Genomic DNA, 13,277 nt, shown 5'->3' on the forward strand with positions numbered 1-13,277 from the left:
TTGCCCTCATCTCTAGGAGGTCTATATGCTGATACCTTTCTGGTTTGGACCAAAGGCCGGAGGTGATATGGTGCAGCACGTGAGGTCCCCCCTCCCCACTCCTTTGGATGCATATGAATAGAGCATTAATTCCTGGTGGGGGGGGGGGGACGAGAAGGTCGACCACTTTGCAGATGTTCTTGTTTGCCACCCACCACCTGAGGTCCATCTGTTCCTCTGATCCAATCTGGATTAGGATGTCCTGGGAGTCACTTGCCCGATTCCAACTGGACTTGAGCCGCTACTGGAGAGATCATATCCTTAGGCGGCCGTTGGGAACCAGACGGGCCAGGGATAATAAGTGACTGGTCTCCAGTCTCCAGACGCCTTTTAAACAAGAAAGAGTCAACTGAAGAATCCTAGGGACCTGTCGAGAACCTCATGGAGAGCACCCTTCTCCAACATGGTCTGGATTTCGGACCTTCCTTCGCGGATCCCTTCACATAAGAGCTTGATGGGACTGGATCCGGAGTCAGTGGATGGAAAGATTGAATGAACGGGACGTGATACACTGAACGAATCACTGCAACCGTCCAGGGTTTGGCCCCAAGTTGCAGCCACCTCTGCCAGTGGCTTTGCAGGCATTCCCCCACAGGCGAGTAAGTGGGAGGATTGCCCATCCTAACGGGAGCAGCCTCGGTCGGCACCCATAATCCCTCTACCTCCACGGAGGGACTCTGACCCTTAAAGATTCTTGTCGTGAAAGTGTTTCTTAGACACCTTCTGTGACGTCGATGTAGTAGCCTTAGCTCTGCTTATTGGCAGTTTTGAAGGAGGTTGCTTCTTCTGTGGTGGAGCTTGGTAGGACCTGATGGAAGGGCCCTATGAATGGAACCTTTCTATTTTAGAGTCCCAAAGCTTAAGGGTGCTGTTCACCCACAGGTTCACCACCTAGTGGGAGAGGAACTCAATTGTCCTAGTACCAATCATTAGAAAGGTCTTCATTGAACCATGGTGGACCCCCGAGACCAGTCCTCAGTCCTGATCAGGTGGCTCACAGACCCCAACCACAGGTCCAGCCACGAAGTAGCCTGCATGGCATACTTCGCTACCTTCTCTTAGTTTATGATCTCCAAAGCCGAGGAGACAAAGATTCCAGTCAGTCTGTCAAAGGGGACTCTTCTGGTCTTTCTTTAGCATATTTTATGATCAGTCTTTCATTAATCCTCAAAATAAACTCACATCTTACAACCCTCCCACCAAAGGGTTCTATATGTAATATAGCAATTTAGAACAGACATGTCTAACAAATGTCAAAATAATTTCTTGTAATATTTCTTCAGTCTATTTCTTGCTGTCGAAAAATTAACTAAAAAGTTATCAGACAAATCAACCCCACCTATGTTAGCATTATAATCTGCAACTGCCTTTGGTTTATACATTTCTATTTAACATAGATTAGCAAACATGTTAATTATCAAACTGTTTAAATTTTTTTTTTTTTTTTTGCATAACTCAAAACAAGGTAATATATTGTATGATCAACAGTCATGAAACATCTATTGGAAATTTACCTTTCTTGCGACCCAGTTCTGAAACTGTTTCTAACAGGAGATATATATATTGGTACAATACAAAAAAAAAAATTACTATACGATTGAATGTTCATTACTTACCAACCAATTGGTAATGATCTTTGAGTTTTACGAATATAATAATTTCCTTTGTTTGGTTCTTGAGCCAAACCAAAGTCTGATATTTTCACTGTATTTGCATCTTTCACAAGAATGTTTCTTGCTGCCAAGTCCCGATGAATAATTCTGTATTGCTCTAAATAGTCCATTCCCTGAAATTAATTAATTTCACATATTAGACAATAATCAATGTAAATGAATTCATATACTGAAAGTATAATATACATTAATAAAAAGAACTTTAGTTCAATAATTTTTTACATCTGTCTATAGACCAAATGTTTAGATGGGGAATTTCTCTTGAAGAAATAATTTAGTACACTTAGATAAAACACTTATCACAAATACATAGTATCAAATACAGTAGAATCTTGGGTTACTAATGACTTTGAACATGAGTATACAGTGCATCTTTAATAATATTTGTATTGGGTTATGAGTACTGCATTGGCCTGCAAGCGGAAAGGGTTGCGCCGTATGGGCCTTTATAGTGGATAAGTACAAAACGAAAGTACCATGCGATGGACATAGAGCAAAGCCACATTGTGTCCATACTCTAGTCTGAAGTAGGAACTGCTACCATCTTGATGTATTTAGGATATAGATTCAGTTTAGAATCTTCTTCAGTCAAACATAATTTTTTCCATTGGAATTAGATGGGTATCTTGCATTCTTTTCTTATTCATATGAATTTCACCTGAAGTTCATATAGCCTTCTACAAAAAGCTATATGAACTTCAGGTGAAATTCATAAAAATAAGAAAATAATGCAAGATACCCATCTAATTCCAATGGAAAAAATTATGTTTGACTGAGCAATATTCTAAATTGAACCTTTATCCTAAAAACATCAAAATGGTAGCTGTTCCTCCTTCATACTTGCAAGCTAATTATAGCTATACTAGAGCAGATGGATGGTTTCTTTCTCCAGTAATCATCTTTGTCCTATGTGAATAGTGTCAGGAATTAAAGAGCTATGGAAAATCATTGAGGGACATCAAGTCAAAAGGAGGAATGGAAGCAGAGCTGCTAAAAGCCTGACGAGAGAAGAAATGGTGGTGGCACTGGGCATCAGCCTAACTACTTATGTCAAGTCTCTCCTAGGACTGAACAACCTTGACTAGTAACTGTAAGCCATCTCTCAATGAAATGTAATATTTTAATTCAAATAAAATTAAACAGACATACAGTATAGATATCTATATTAATCAAAATGGGGGAGGAGGCTGTCCAATTTTCTTAGTCCCAGATAAATTGCAAAGCTTTGTATAATAGTAATCTATGGTCTAAAAGCCACTGATATACTCATAAAACAAAACAAAATGTGATTTTTCGTCATTATAGTGACTGAAAAATGCATACATGAACAATAAGGTTTCAGCAAATGTAAAAGGTTTGTACTGAATTTTTTTATTGCAAAAACTCTGAATTCTACTCCATAACTACTCACCTGTTTCTCTTAAAGCTGATGATGAGCCTTTGTCTTAACAAATACCCCAAACCCTCAAAGAGTTCAATATCTATATGTAATGGTAACCTTAGTATTTTCTGAGAACTGAAAAACTAACTTTATCTATGAAGTTATACAGTATATCTTTTACTATGGCCTATTTCTTTAATTAAAGATGATAAATGTACATATAAAAATGATTAAACTATAATAGTAGAATTCACATCATATGCCCATGGATCTTAAGGTAACATACATACATTTTGTTACGGTGAATAATTAATTTTCTAGAATTAATTTGATATTACATAAAAAGTAAAAAGATCACAGTTTTGGCATTATTGCAGATTCTGATTCTAGACAAATAGAAAAGACTACAGAAAACCAAATAAGAAAGCTGAGCACATATACTGTCTAAATATATAACCTTACCTCTGCAATGTCCATTGCAAACTTTAGAAGCAATGCTGTGGTCATCCGCTCCTTATTTTCAATAATGTGTGATCTGACTGACCCAAGAGGTAAGTACTCCATAACCATGTACACTTTCTCTCCATTTTCTGTTTCCACAAGATCAGAGCACAGTTGGACTATGTTTTTATGCTTCAGTTTCTAAAAGAAAAACAAATTTGTGTTAAAATGTTTTCACAAGTTTAGGTTTTCTTTTACTGTATACTTTCAAGTAAATATGACAGGTTTCAAGATTTGATACAAGTATTGGTTAATGAAAATGATATATTGATAAACTATCTGAGTCGAAAACCCTTCGAATAAATTGTTCAAACTCCAATTTAATTCTCTCAACTTCCAGCAAGTTACAGAAAATATTATAATTTGAATGATTCATGTTTCAGCCTGTAATTTGTGAAAATTATTTGCTAGTTAATCAGAATGTAATAATCTCCCCTAGGTTAGGGGCAAGATGGTGTAGCCATACTCTGGTCAGATGGTGTCCACTGAGAGGTACAATCAGACACCACAATCTCGGAAAGGGTTGGAAGGGTTGAATCTGTGTCTGCGTGTGCATGTGTATGTCCATCCATCCATATACCAAGGCACTTCCCCCAATTTTGGGGGGTAGCCGACACCAACAATGAAACAAAACAAAAAGGGGACCTCTACTCTCTATGTTCCTTCAGCCTAATCAGGGACTCAACCGAATTCAGATGGTACTGCTAGGGTGCCACAGCCCAACCTCCCACATTTCCACCACAGATGAAGCTTCATAATGCTGACTCCCCTACTGCTGCTACCTCCGCGGTCATCTAAGGCACCGGAGGAAGCAGCAGGGCCTACTGGAACTGCGTCACAATCGCTCGCCATTCATTCCGATTTCTAGCACGCTCTCTTGCCTCTCTCACATCTATCCTCCTATCACCCAGAGCTTTCTTCACACCATCCATCCACCCAAACCTTGGCCTTCCTCTTGTACTTCTCCCATCAACTCTTGCATTCATCACCTTCTTTAGCAGACAACCATTTTCCATTCTCTCAACATGGCCAAACCACCTCAACACATTCATATCCACTCTAGCCGCTAACTCATTTCTTACACCCGTTCTCTCCCTCACCACTTCGTTCCTAACCCTATCTACTCGAGATACACCAGCCATACTCCTTAGACACTTCATCTCAAACACATTCAATTTCTGTCTCTCCATCACTTTCATTCCCCACAACTCCGATCCATACATCACAGTTGGTACAATCACTTTCTCATATGGAACTCTCTTTACATTCATGCCCAACCCTCTATTTTTTACTACTCCCTTAACTGCCCCCAACACTTTGCAACCTTCATTCACTCTCTGACGTACATCTGCTTCGACTCCACCATTTGCTGCAACAATAGACCCCAAGTACTTAAACTGATCCACCTCCTCAAGTAACTCTCCATTCAACATGACATTCAACCTTGCACCACCTTCCCTTCTCGTACATCTCATAACCTTACTCTTACCCACATTAACTCTCAACTTCCTTCTCTCACACACCTTTCCAAATTCTGTCACTAGTCGGTCAAGCTTCTCTTCTGTGTCTGCTACCAGTACAGTATCATCCGCAAACAACAACTGATTTACCTCCCATTCATGGTCATTCTCGCCTACCAGTTTTAATCCTCGTCCAAGCACTCGAGCATTCACCTCTCTCACCACTCCATCAACATACAAGTTAAACAACCACGGCGACATCACACATCCCTGTCTCAGCCCCACTCTCACCGGAAACCAATCACTCACTTCATTTCCTATTCTAACACATGCTTTACTACCTTTGTAGAAACTTTTCACTGCTTGCAACAACCTTCCACCAACTCCATATAACCTCATCACATTCCACATTGCTTCCCTATCAACTCTATCATATGCTTTCTCCAGATCCATAAACGCAACATACACCTCCTTACCTTTTGCTAAATATTTCTCGCATATCTCCCTAACTGTAAAAATCTGATTCATACAACCCCTACCTCTTCTAAAACCACCCTGTACTTCCAAGATTGCATTCTCTGTTTTATCCTTAATCCTATTAATCAATACTCTACCATACACTTTTCCAACTACACTCAACAAACTAATACCTCTTGAATTACAACACTCATGCACATCTCCCTTACCCTTATATAGTGGTACAATACATGTATATATACCTAAATATTTAGCCATCAATTCTGATGAGTCATATACTCTAGTATTTTCTATAAAGATTCATATCATTGAGTAATTTTTATTTCATAAGATGTAAAAATTACAGTTGTTTGTTTAAAACAATAACTGTACCAATTGTTTATTCCAAAATTCCTGCGTAATACACTTACTGAAGAAAGTTCCAGTACATCTGAGGTTCCAGTATCCAGACTAATAACTCTAGATAGGTGATGTTGAATGACGTGTACATAATTTTAATACCTACAAAAAATAATCTTTTAAATGGTTTATATAATAAACTATATTGTTTTATATATTTTAACCTTTGTTCTTAGGCAATATTTCACTTATTGTTTCATACAATTTATTTTTTATTTCTTCTTGACCATTTATTTTCCATAAAGAGATCTATGATTCATTTTACTTTTCTTATCTTTTTCTTGGCAAAAAGAAATGTAATGAAAACTGACTCAAAATTATATTATGTAACAGAAAGTACCTCAGTAACTGTTTGGCTATAGTGGCACTATTCTTCTGGGGAAAAAAAAACTAAAAGTTTAAAGGTCTTTCATGAGTAGCAGAGGCAAGGGATATGTAACTTTACTGTCATACAATGTCATAAAGACCAAACATATGCATATGATTAGCACTTGTGGCCACTATGCACCAAAACTAGGACCATGGGTGAACAGGCAGTTGCTGCTGATGACTCAGCAGTAGACTTATAGGCCCATCATGTGCTCCATCACTAGCTCATAAATCTGGTAAAGTTGCAAATGTCAAACATAAAAGACTTGAGACATACAGATTGAGTCTCACGATATTTCGACTAGTCTACTATTGGACACTTGTGAGGTGGTGAAGCTTGCAGGGTGATATGTCAATGAAGTCTAGTGGGGTTAACCAGATACTGAAGGACTACACAGTTGGTTAAAGTACCAGCCAACCACTAGAATTATAAGTTCTTTTAAAGATTTAGCAGATACTTAATGCTGCATCTTTCTCCAGGTTCAGTTCTTGTAATCTACACATACACTGAACAGTTTAGCATATTTCTTAAATATTCTCCTGTATCTTCTAACATTTGACAAAACCTGCACACTACGTGATTAGGTACTATAATTGTTCAATAGCTATTTGTTCACTCTCTACAAGTAGAAGAGGCTTAGCTATAGAAAGCAGCTCTTTAGGAGTGGGACATTCTGAAATAAAACAAATTTAGTATTGGATAGGATAATGTCAAAGTCTCTGTACCATGATCGTTTAGTGTTTTGGATTAAATGTTTCTTAAATGAGGCTACATTCAAACACTTTTCTGTCAATTTGATCTTCCTCTTGATTTTTCCAACTGTATTTGGGCAGGCTTAATATAAAGGATAAAGATGCAAGGTGATTTATCAGTAAGTGGTTTTATCCTCATAATTTTCTCCATCTTCAACTTTGATATTAATTTTCAAAACCATCCCTAATGTCACCATCCCTACTGTCATTTCATTTTTTATAATTGTTTTTATACTTATTGTTATTTTTTCACCTTTCCTAGTAAACCTTTTGCTTCTCTGCTTTGTTTTCTGCAACAAAGTGCTATCATTGTTGGGGTTCTAACACTTACATCATTCTACTTTTCCTACTAGGGTTGAGCTTGGCTTGTAAATATAATAACACAAGGCAAACAAAAGAAGACTAGAAAAAGTGAAGGTAGAGGTTTTGTATGTCACAATTAAGGAAACATGGCAAAGGACTGTATGCAATTTGTAAACAATCACAAATGGAAGTTCATACAGAGAAGCAGCCAGTGTGTTGACAGGCAAGAACCAAGGTGAGCAACTGCTATCAAAAATTCTGATGTCAACATAGCTACATTGGAATATGACATCGAAGATGGAAAGATGAAACTGAACGAATTGTTGTATTGGAAGCATAAATTTGCAAAGGAGAAAAAAAATACCCCTAAATTAATAGAAAATAAGGGCTATACTATATAGGTAAGGATAAGGTGTAAGCTCTATGAAACACTATATGCATAAGTGCAGTTGTATAATGGAGTTAGGTAACTGTGGAGCAAATGACTTGAAAGAAATAGGCCTTTGTACTTTCTGAGAGCAAGGATCCACAGATACTTTGAAACTTGAATTCTTACAAACACAACTTACTAAACAGAACTGTTTGCTACAATGCCTAATGGCAAAAAGTAAGGCTGAGAGTGTCGAGAAGACTGTGGAAATAGATAACCAAAAAGGGAAAAATGCTGATAGTGACAGAGCAGCAGTCATGAACAAAGCCTTTGGCTCTAGCTCTAAGCATCATCCTGCATGCATGAGCACAGCAAATAAATGAAGCTCAGAGGAAAATTCCTACTCTTATTATTGCAGTACACAGAAGCAAACCTCTCATCTTTTAATCAAAATTACGGTCAAAATTCTCTTTAACACAAACTTTCTCCTTTATTCATCTTTACAAACTGGCGTGGACTCTAGCAGAAATGACAAATTTTGAAGTAATTTGTATTTTTCCTAATGATACAAACCTGTAGCTATTTATAGGAGATATTACTTTTGGCAAAGCTGTAAGACGAGCCATAAGACTTTTAGCGAGGGTTAACCATCCACCCGCTAATTAGTGGGGTGGCGGGGGGGTAGTTTGCTACCCAGCTCACTCACACACCTGGGCTGAGTAACCACTTTGCTTGGAGGTAGGACTTCTAGGGGGATAAGTGCTGGCAGGGCAATTTGTATACTGTAAATACAAGTTACTGTACTTTTAAATTTTTCATTTGTTCCGTCACTAATACAAACCAACGCTATTTATAGTGGATGACTTACCCATTAGGAGAGTGAAAGTCCGCACCAATCTAGCTTATTGGCATTTGACCCGGGGTTTTCTCCGTACGTGCTCTGCACGTAACTGGTAGGAACCCATATACCTTGCTAAATACCATACTACGCATGGTCAGTGGCCTACATAAACTGTGTGCTTGTGATACTAGCAATGTGACTAGTCCAGGCAAGAGTTCTCTGAGTCATCCACACTTTCCCAAGGGTACCATGGACGTTGCCCAATCCAACCTCGCCAGGGGGTATTGGGAAGTAACGAGTATATCTATCTATACCAGGTTACACAAGGGAAATGGTTCTACCAGCAGAAAGCGGAGGTCAGCTTTGTAGGGTAATGTAGGTACTGTTACCCTACAGGGTGGAAGATGAAAGAAAGAAAGAGCCAGTGATGATTTGTCACTCCTCCCAGACTTAACCATGGTTAAATTCTATCCTCCCTCATCTGCTACTTGCCCATCAAGGAGCCTGAGGTTTTTAAACCATGTATTGTGTAGCCATCCCAGGATCCATGGAGAACATCTCCACGTTCCTGTGGGTCACGTCTTGCAGAAAGTGGCGGTGAAGATCCTTTGACTCTTTTGCACACCCACTGACAAGGCCTGTGTCACAGAGTAGTCTTATAAAACACTAAGTAGTACTCTTGTCCTTAACATTATGAACTCTCGGTATTTTCTAGGAGGAGAAGGATAAGGATTCGATGCTTGATCCATGACCTTGCAAATCTGAGTCGAGAATGTGTTCGTGGTGATCCTTCTCTTGACTTTCCCCAAGCTGATGAAGAGGGCCGACGTTCAGGGATGAGCTTTTGTAGTTTCCTTGAGGTACGGCCTTCAGTTTCGCTTTGGCATGGTAACCGCTGATCTGGATCATTGGTCATACTGTAAATGACTCCCACACTAAAGGGTTCGGATTTTGGGATCCGAGTTGCCAGAAATAAGGTCGAGTTTTACCTGGCCCATTGTCATGAATGAGAGACGTTAAGGCGGCCCATGGGGTTCGCCGACTCTCTTGGCTGAAGCCAACACGAACAGGAGACCTGCCATCGAGGTCAGGTGAACATCTGCTGTTGGAAGTCCGGGATCGAGGTCTCCTTTCCAACAAAGGGTCTGTGGGCATGAAACTCTGTATGAGGAGGGGAGAGGCCGACGTGAAAGAAAGGTTAATTCCTTTCGGTCTGAAGGCGAGGCTCAAGGAATAGCGGTGGCCTTTCATTGCCGAGACCGAGAGAAACTTTCCCACCGATGGTAAACGAGGAGCTCCTCCAATACTGGAATAGTGGCATCTAGGGGAGGGATACCACTTCCATGATACCAACTACAGTGCATTTTGCCTAAAAGGGCAAAGCCAAAGATCTATGCTGGAATCCAGACACCCTCTGCAACCTGTTCCGGAAAAGACTTAGAGAGGAGGAGCTGGAGAGTCTCCACGCATGAAGATACTGCTTTGTGAAAGATGTTCACATGTGTCTGTTAGAGTCACCGAGGGAGTTCTCGCAAGATTTCTACCAAGATTAGCAGATGAGTCAACTAAGCGTGACGAATCCGATGGCCTGCTCCCGAAGATTAAGGGCAGGGGATGGATGAATCCCATTCTCAAAGGACCTCTAAGGATCTACATCAGTAGGTAAGACGAGTCTTCTAACGAGACAAGACTGCTGACGAGGCCTGTTCTTAGGAGTAATGGCAGGGAATGGGGGATTCCAATGGTGGAGTCCTCTGGAAGTGAGACCAAACAGAAAAAGGAAGATTCTCTCGCAGACGGGAAAGGCAACCAGCTAATTAAACTCTTATTCAATAATCAAAACCAAACTATTTTTTACTAGTCTTGGATAGTTCCATAAGGTACCCTCGGGCACACTATTCTATCTTGTTTCTCTTCCTTTTTTTCATTTTTTTATAGTTTATATGTGAAATATCTAATCTAATGTCACTGTTCTTAAAATATTTTATTTTCATTGTTCATTACTTCTCTTGTATTTATTTCCTTGTTTCCTTTCCTCATTGGGACATTTTCCCCTGTTGGAGCCCTTGTGCTTATAGTACCCTGCTTTTCCAACTAGGTTTATAGCTTAGCTTGTAATAATAATAATAATAATAGTAATAATAATAATAATATAATAATAATAATAATAATAATAATAACAATAATAATAATAATAAATAAATTAATATTATTCACAGCCACACCAAGCACAAATAGAATTATACTCCATACCTCCCATATTATCTATAATTTTTTAATGACCTTTTAGCAAAATGTTTAAATAGGTATGCTGAAGGCAATAATCTGTTCCTTAGTTTGTAGTTTGATTTTTGTAAGAGCCTTGAGCATATGATACCCTTCTTACAATTTCCGATGCTGTACAGCAATCCCTTGATTGTGCTCAGGAAGTTTGTATGATTGGCCTTGATTTTAAAGCTACCTTTGGCTGTGTTAATCATGAGGACCATATTTTCCTACTTCAAGTTAGCAGTAGATGGAAGCTTTCTTAGCATTATTACTGGATTTTTAAGTAATATAATATGAAGTGTAGCTGTTAATGGAAACCCAAGTGAGTATAGGAATGTGTCAAGGGCTGTCGGTCTGGACAAGGTATCCACTACCAAATGGATCAGAGTAAGAAACAAATTTCTCTTCCTAATGAACTTCATAATTTGGAGAATTACTGAATTCAGTCCTTTAACATGGCTTTCCTCTAGTGAGACACAGATTGCAGTCTGATGGTCCATGAAAAGCTTGATGTAATGTTAAGAAAATCAACACATTTACCTGAAATGTTTTAAACTGAGGGGTCTATTCCCAAACACATAGGTCTCTTCTGAATAACCTACTCAACCCAACTTGGATGCTTATGTGTGAAGAATTATGCATACCAGGGAGGGACCAATGGGATCGTCATGAAGAGTGTCTTTGGTGAGTTCCATGGTCTGAGAATCCTTTTGCAGTAATTGGGTAAGAATAACCTCCTGTCTTGACCTCCTCCACAACTAATCAAGGTCTTTCAACATGGTCGACGATTGAAGTAAACCAGATTAGGTCCAAGACCTTCTCCAGTTGCTATATGAAGTAGAAACAATGCCAAAGGCAAGTATTGACCATGAGTAAGATTCTTTTCTGAAATACCTTTGGAAAGCTTAGGGCAGATTTTGACAGGCTCCACTGAAGATCTAGCCACTTGAATATCCTCATTTGAACTAGCCTTGATAAAAAATCCTAGGTCCTGTAGAACTTATAAGACCAAATTTGGGCACATGGGGCATAATTCTTTTGTCTCAGTTTTATGTAGCCAATTATCCAAAGAAGCAATGACCTGAACTCCTTGTAACTACAGTTTGATTTGATCACTGACATTTTTAGTTTTGTGAACACACTTGGATACATATTGAGGACGAATGGCATTACTTTGTACCTGTACAATTTCCTTTCGAGGCTGAAACTCTAGGTAAGGTCAAAAGTAGGGAGCTATAGGACCAAGACAATAAGCAACAGTTAGATCTATCTTATAAGTCCAAGCCTCTTGGTGTAATATTTGACATATTTGTAATGCTCAACATCTTAAATGAGTCCTATCTGATGTGCTTGTTGAGACAAGATAAGTCAAGGATCACTCTATTTCTTGGACAAATCTTTCTTAAAATTGGAAAAATTTTATTTTCTCTATGGCTCCATTTTCCAGCCTTTTGCCATCAGGAGTTGAGTTCCAGGGTTTTGTACTGAAAGAATTTGAGGTGGGAAGTGTTTCCTTAGGGATGTGGTAGCTTACTGGCAATATCTGAGGCTTTGTAATCTATGAGTTAAAGCTTAACACATCACACCATAATCTTATTGTGATTAGAGAGTGGACTTAAAAGTCTACCCACTGAGTCAACAACAATCATTTTCTGATGATCGTCCATGATCCTAACTTGGGTGAAGAGGAGGCTTTAGTACTGTTTATACATACAGTATATACGTTTGGTCTCCAGGACTTTTTATGGCAGGGCAATGATCTGACCATTGCCTCTACGAAAGTAGCCTTCAAACCTTTAACTTCCATTTTTATATAAAAAGTCTAACATTCCACAACCTAATTTCATTGTCTTTTGTATGCTTCCTTTCAGCAGTTTTCATTACCCACTATTAGAAGCTATACATTATTTGTAAATAATTTCTCTTGATAGCCCATTTAAATAAATTAGATAATTTCCATGTTATGCTTTTGAATTTTCCCAATTTTGTCTTGTTTATTAGAAGTTATTCCATCTCAATCTATATTTTCCTCATGATTAATAATTTTTCTTAGACCAGCTTTATGTCATAGTTCTTATATGCAATAAATCTCCAAATTTCTTTTGTCAAAATCTCTACTTTTAAGGTAGACCAAAGATTTTAAGACCAAAATAATAAAAGAATAACCAGAAAAATTGATGTAAAAAACTTAAGCCCCTGGCAAGGCTCTCACTATCAAAATGTGATATGGGTAGAGTTCAGCTTTTATATAAGATTCACACCTATTAATCAGATTTAGATTTTGCTTTTCCTAACCATAGGGGTCAACAGAAATTAATATGACTAAAAGAATTTTCATCAAATCACCAAAATAAAAATTTTCTAATATAATCATTGATCTTTTACCATTTAGTTTTAGATTAAAAAAACAGAAAGAGGCAACTAATGCAAAAATGTGATACAA

The 13,277-nt window shown here is 38.4% G+C and overlaps 1 protein-coding gene across 1 annotated transcript in view; it reads right to left on the reverse strand.

Annotated features, from left to right (window-relative positions):
- hop (tyrosine-protein kinase hopscotch) overlaps positions 1–13,277 on the reverse strand; it is a 243,615-nt gene that overhangs the window by 61,849 nt on the left and 168,489 nt on the right. The window contains exons 20-21 of the mRNA XM_068353566.1: positions 3,556–3,735; positions 1,656–1,825 (exon numbers count right to left, since the gene is read on the reverse strand). Coding sequence (XP_068209667.1) covers positions 1,656–1,825; positions 3,556–3,735 — 350 coding nt within the window. The remainder of the gene's footprint in view (positions 1–1,655; positions 1,826–3,555; positions 3,736–13,277) is intronic.

This window comes from Palaemon carinicauda, chromosome 30 (genome assembly GCF_036898095.1).
Source record: "Palaemon carinicauda isolate YSFRI2023 chromosome 30, ASM3689809v2, whole genome shotgun sequence".
In the NCBI taxonomy this organism is placed as follows: Eukaryota; Metazoa; Arthropoda; class Malacostraca; order Decapoda; family Palaemonidae; genus Palaemon; species Palaemon carinicauda.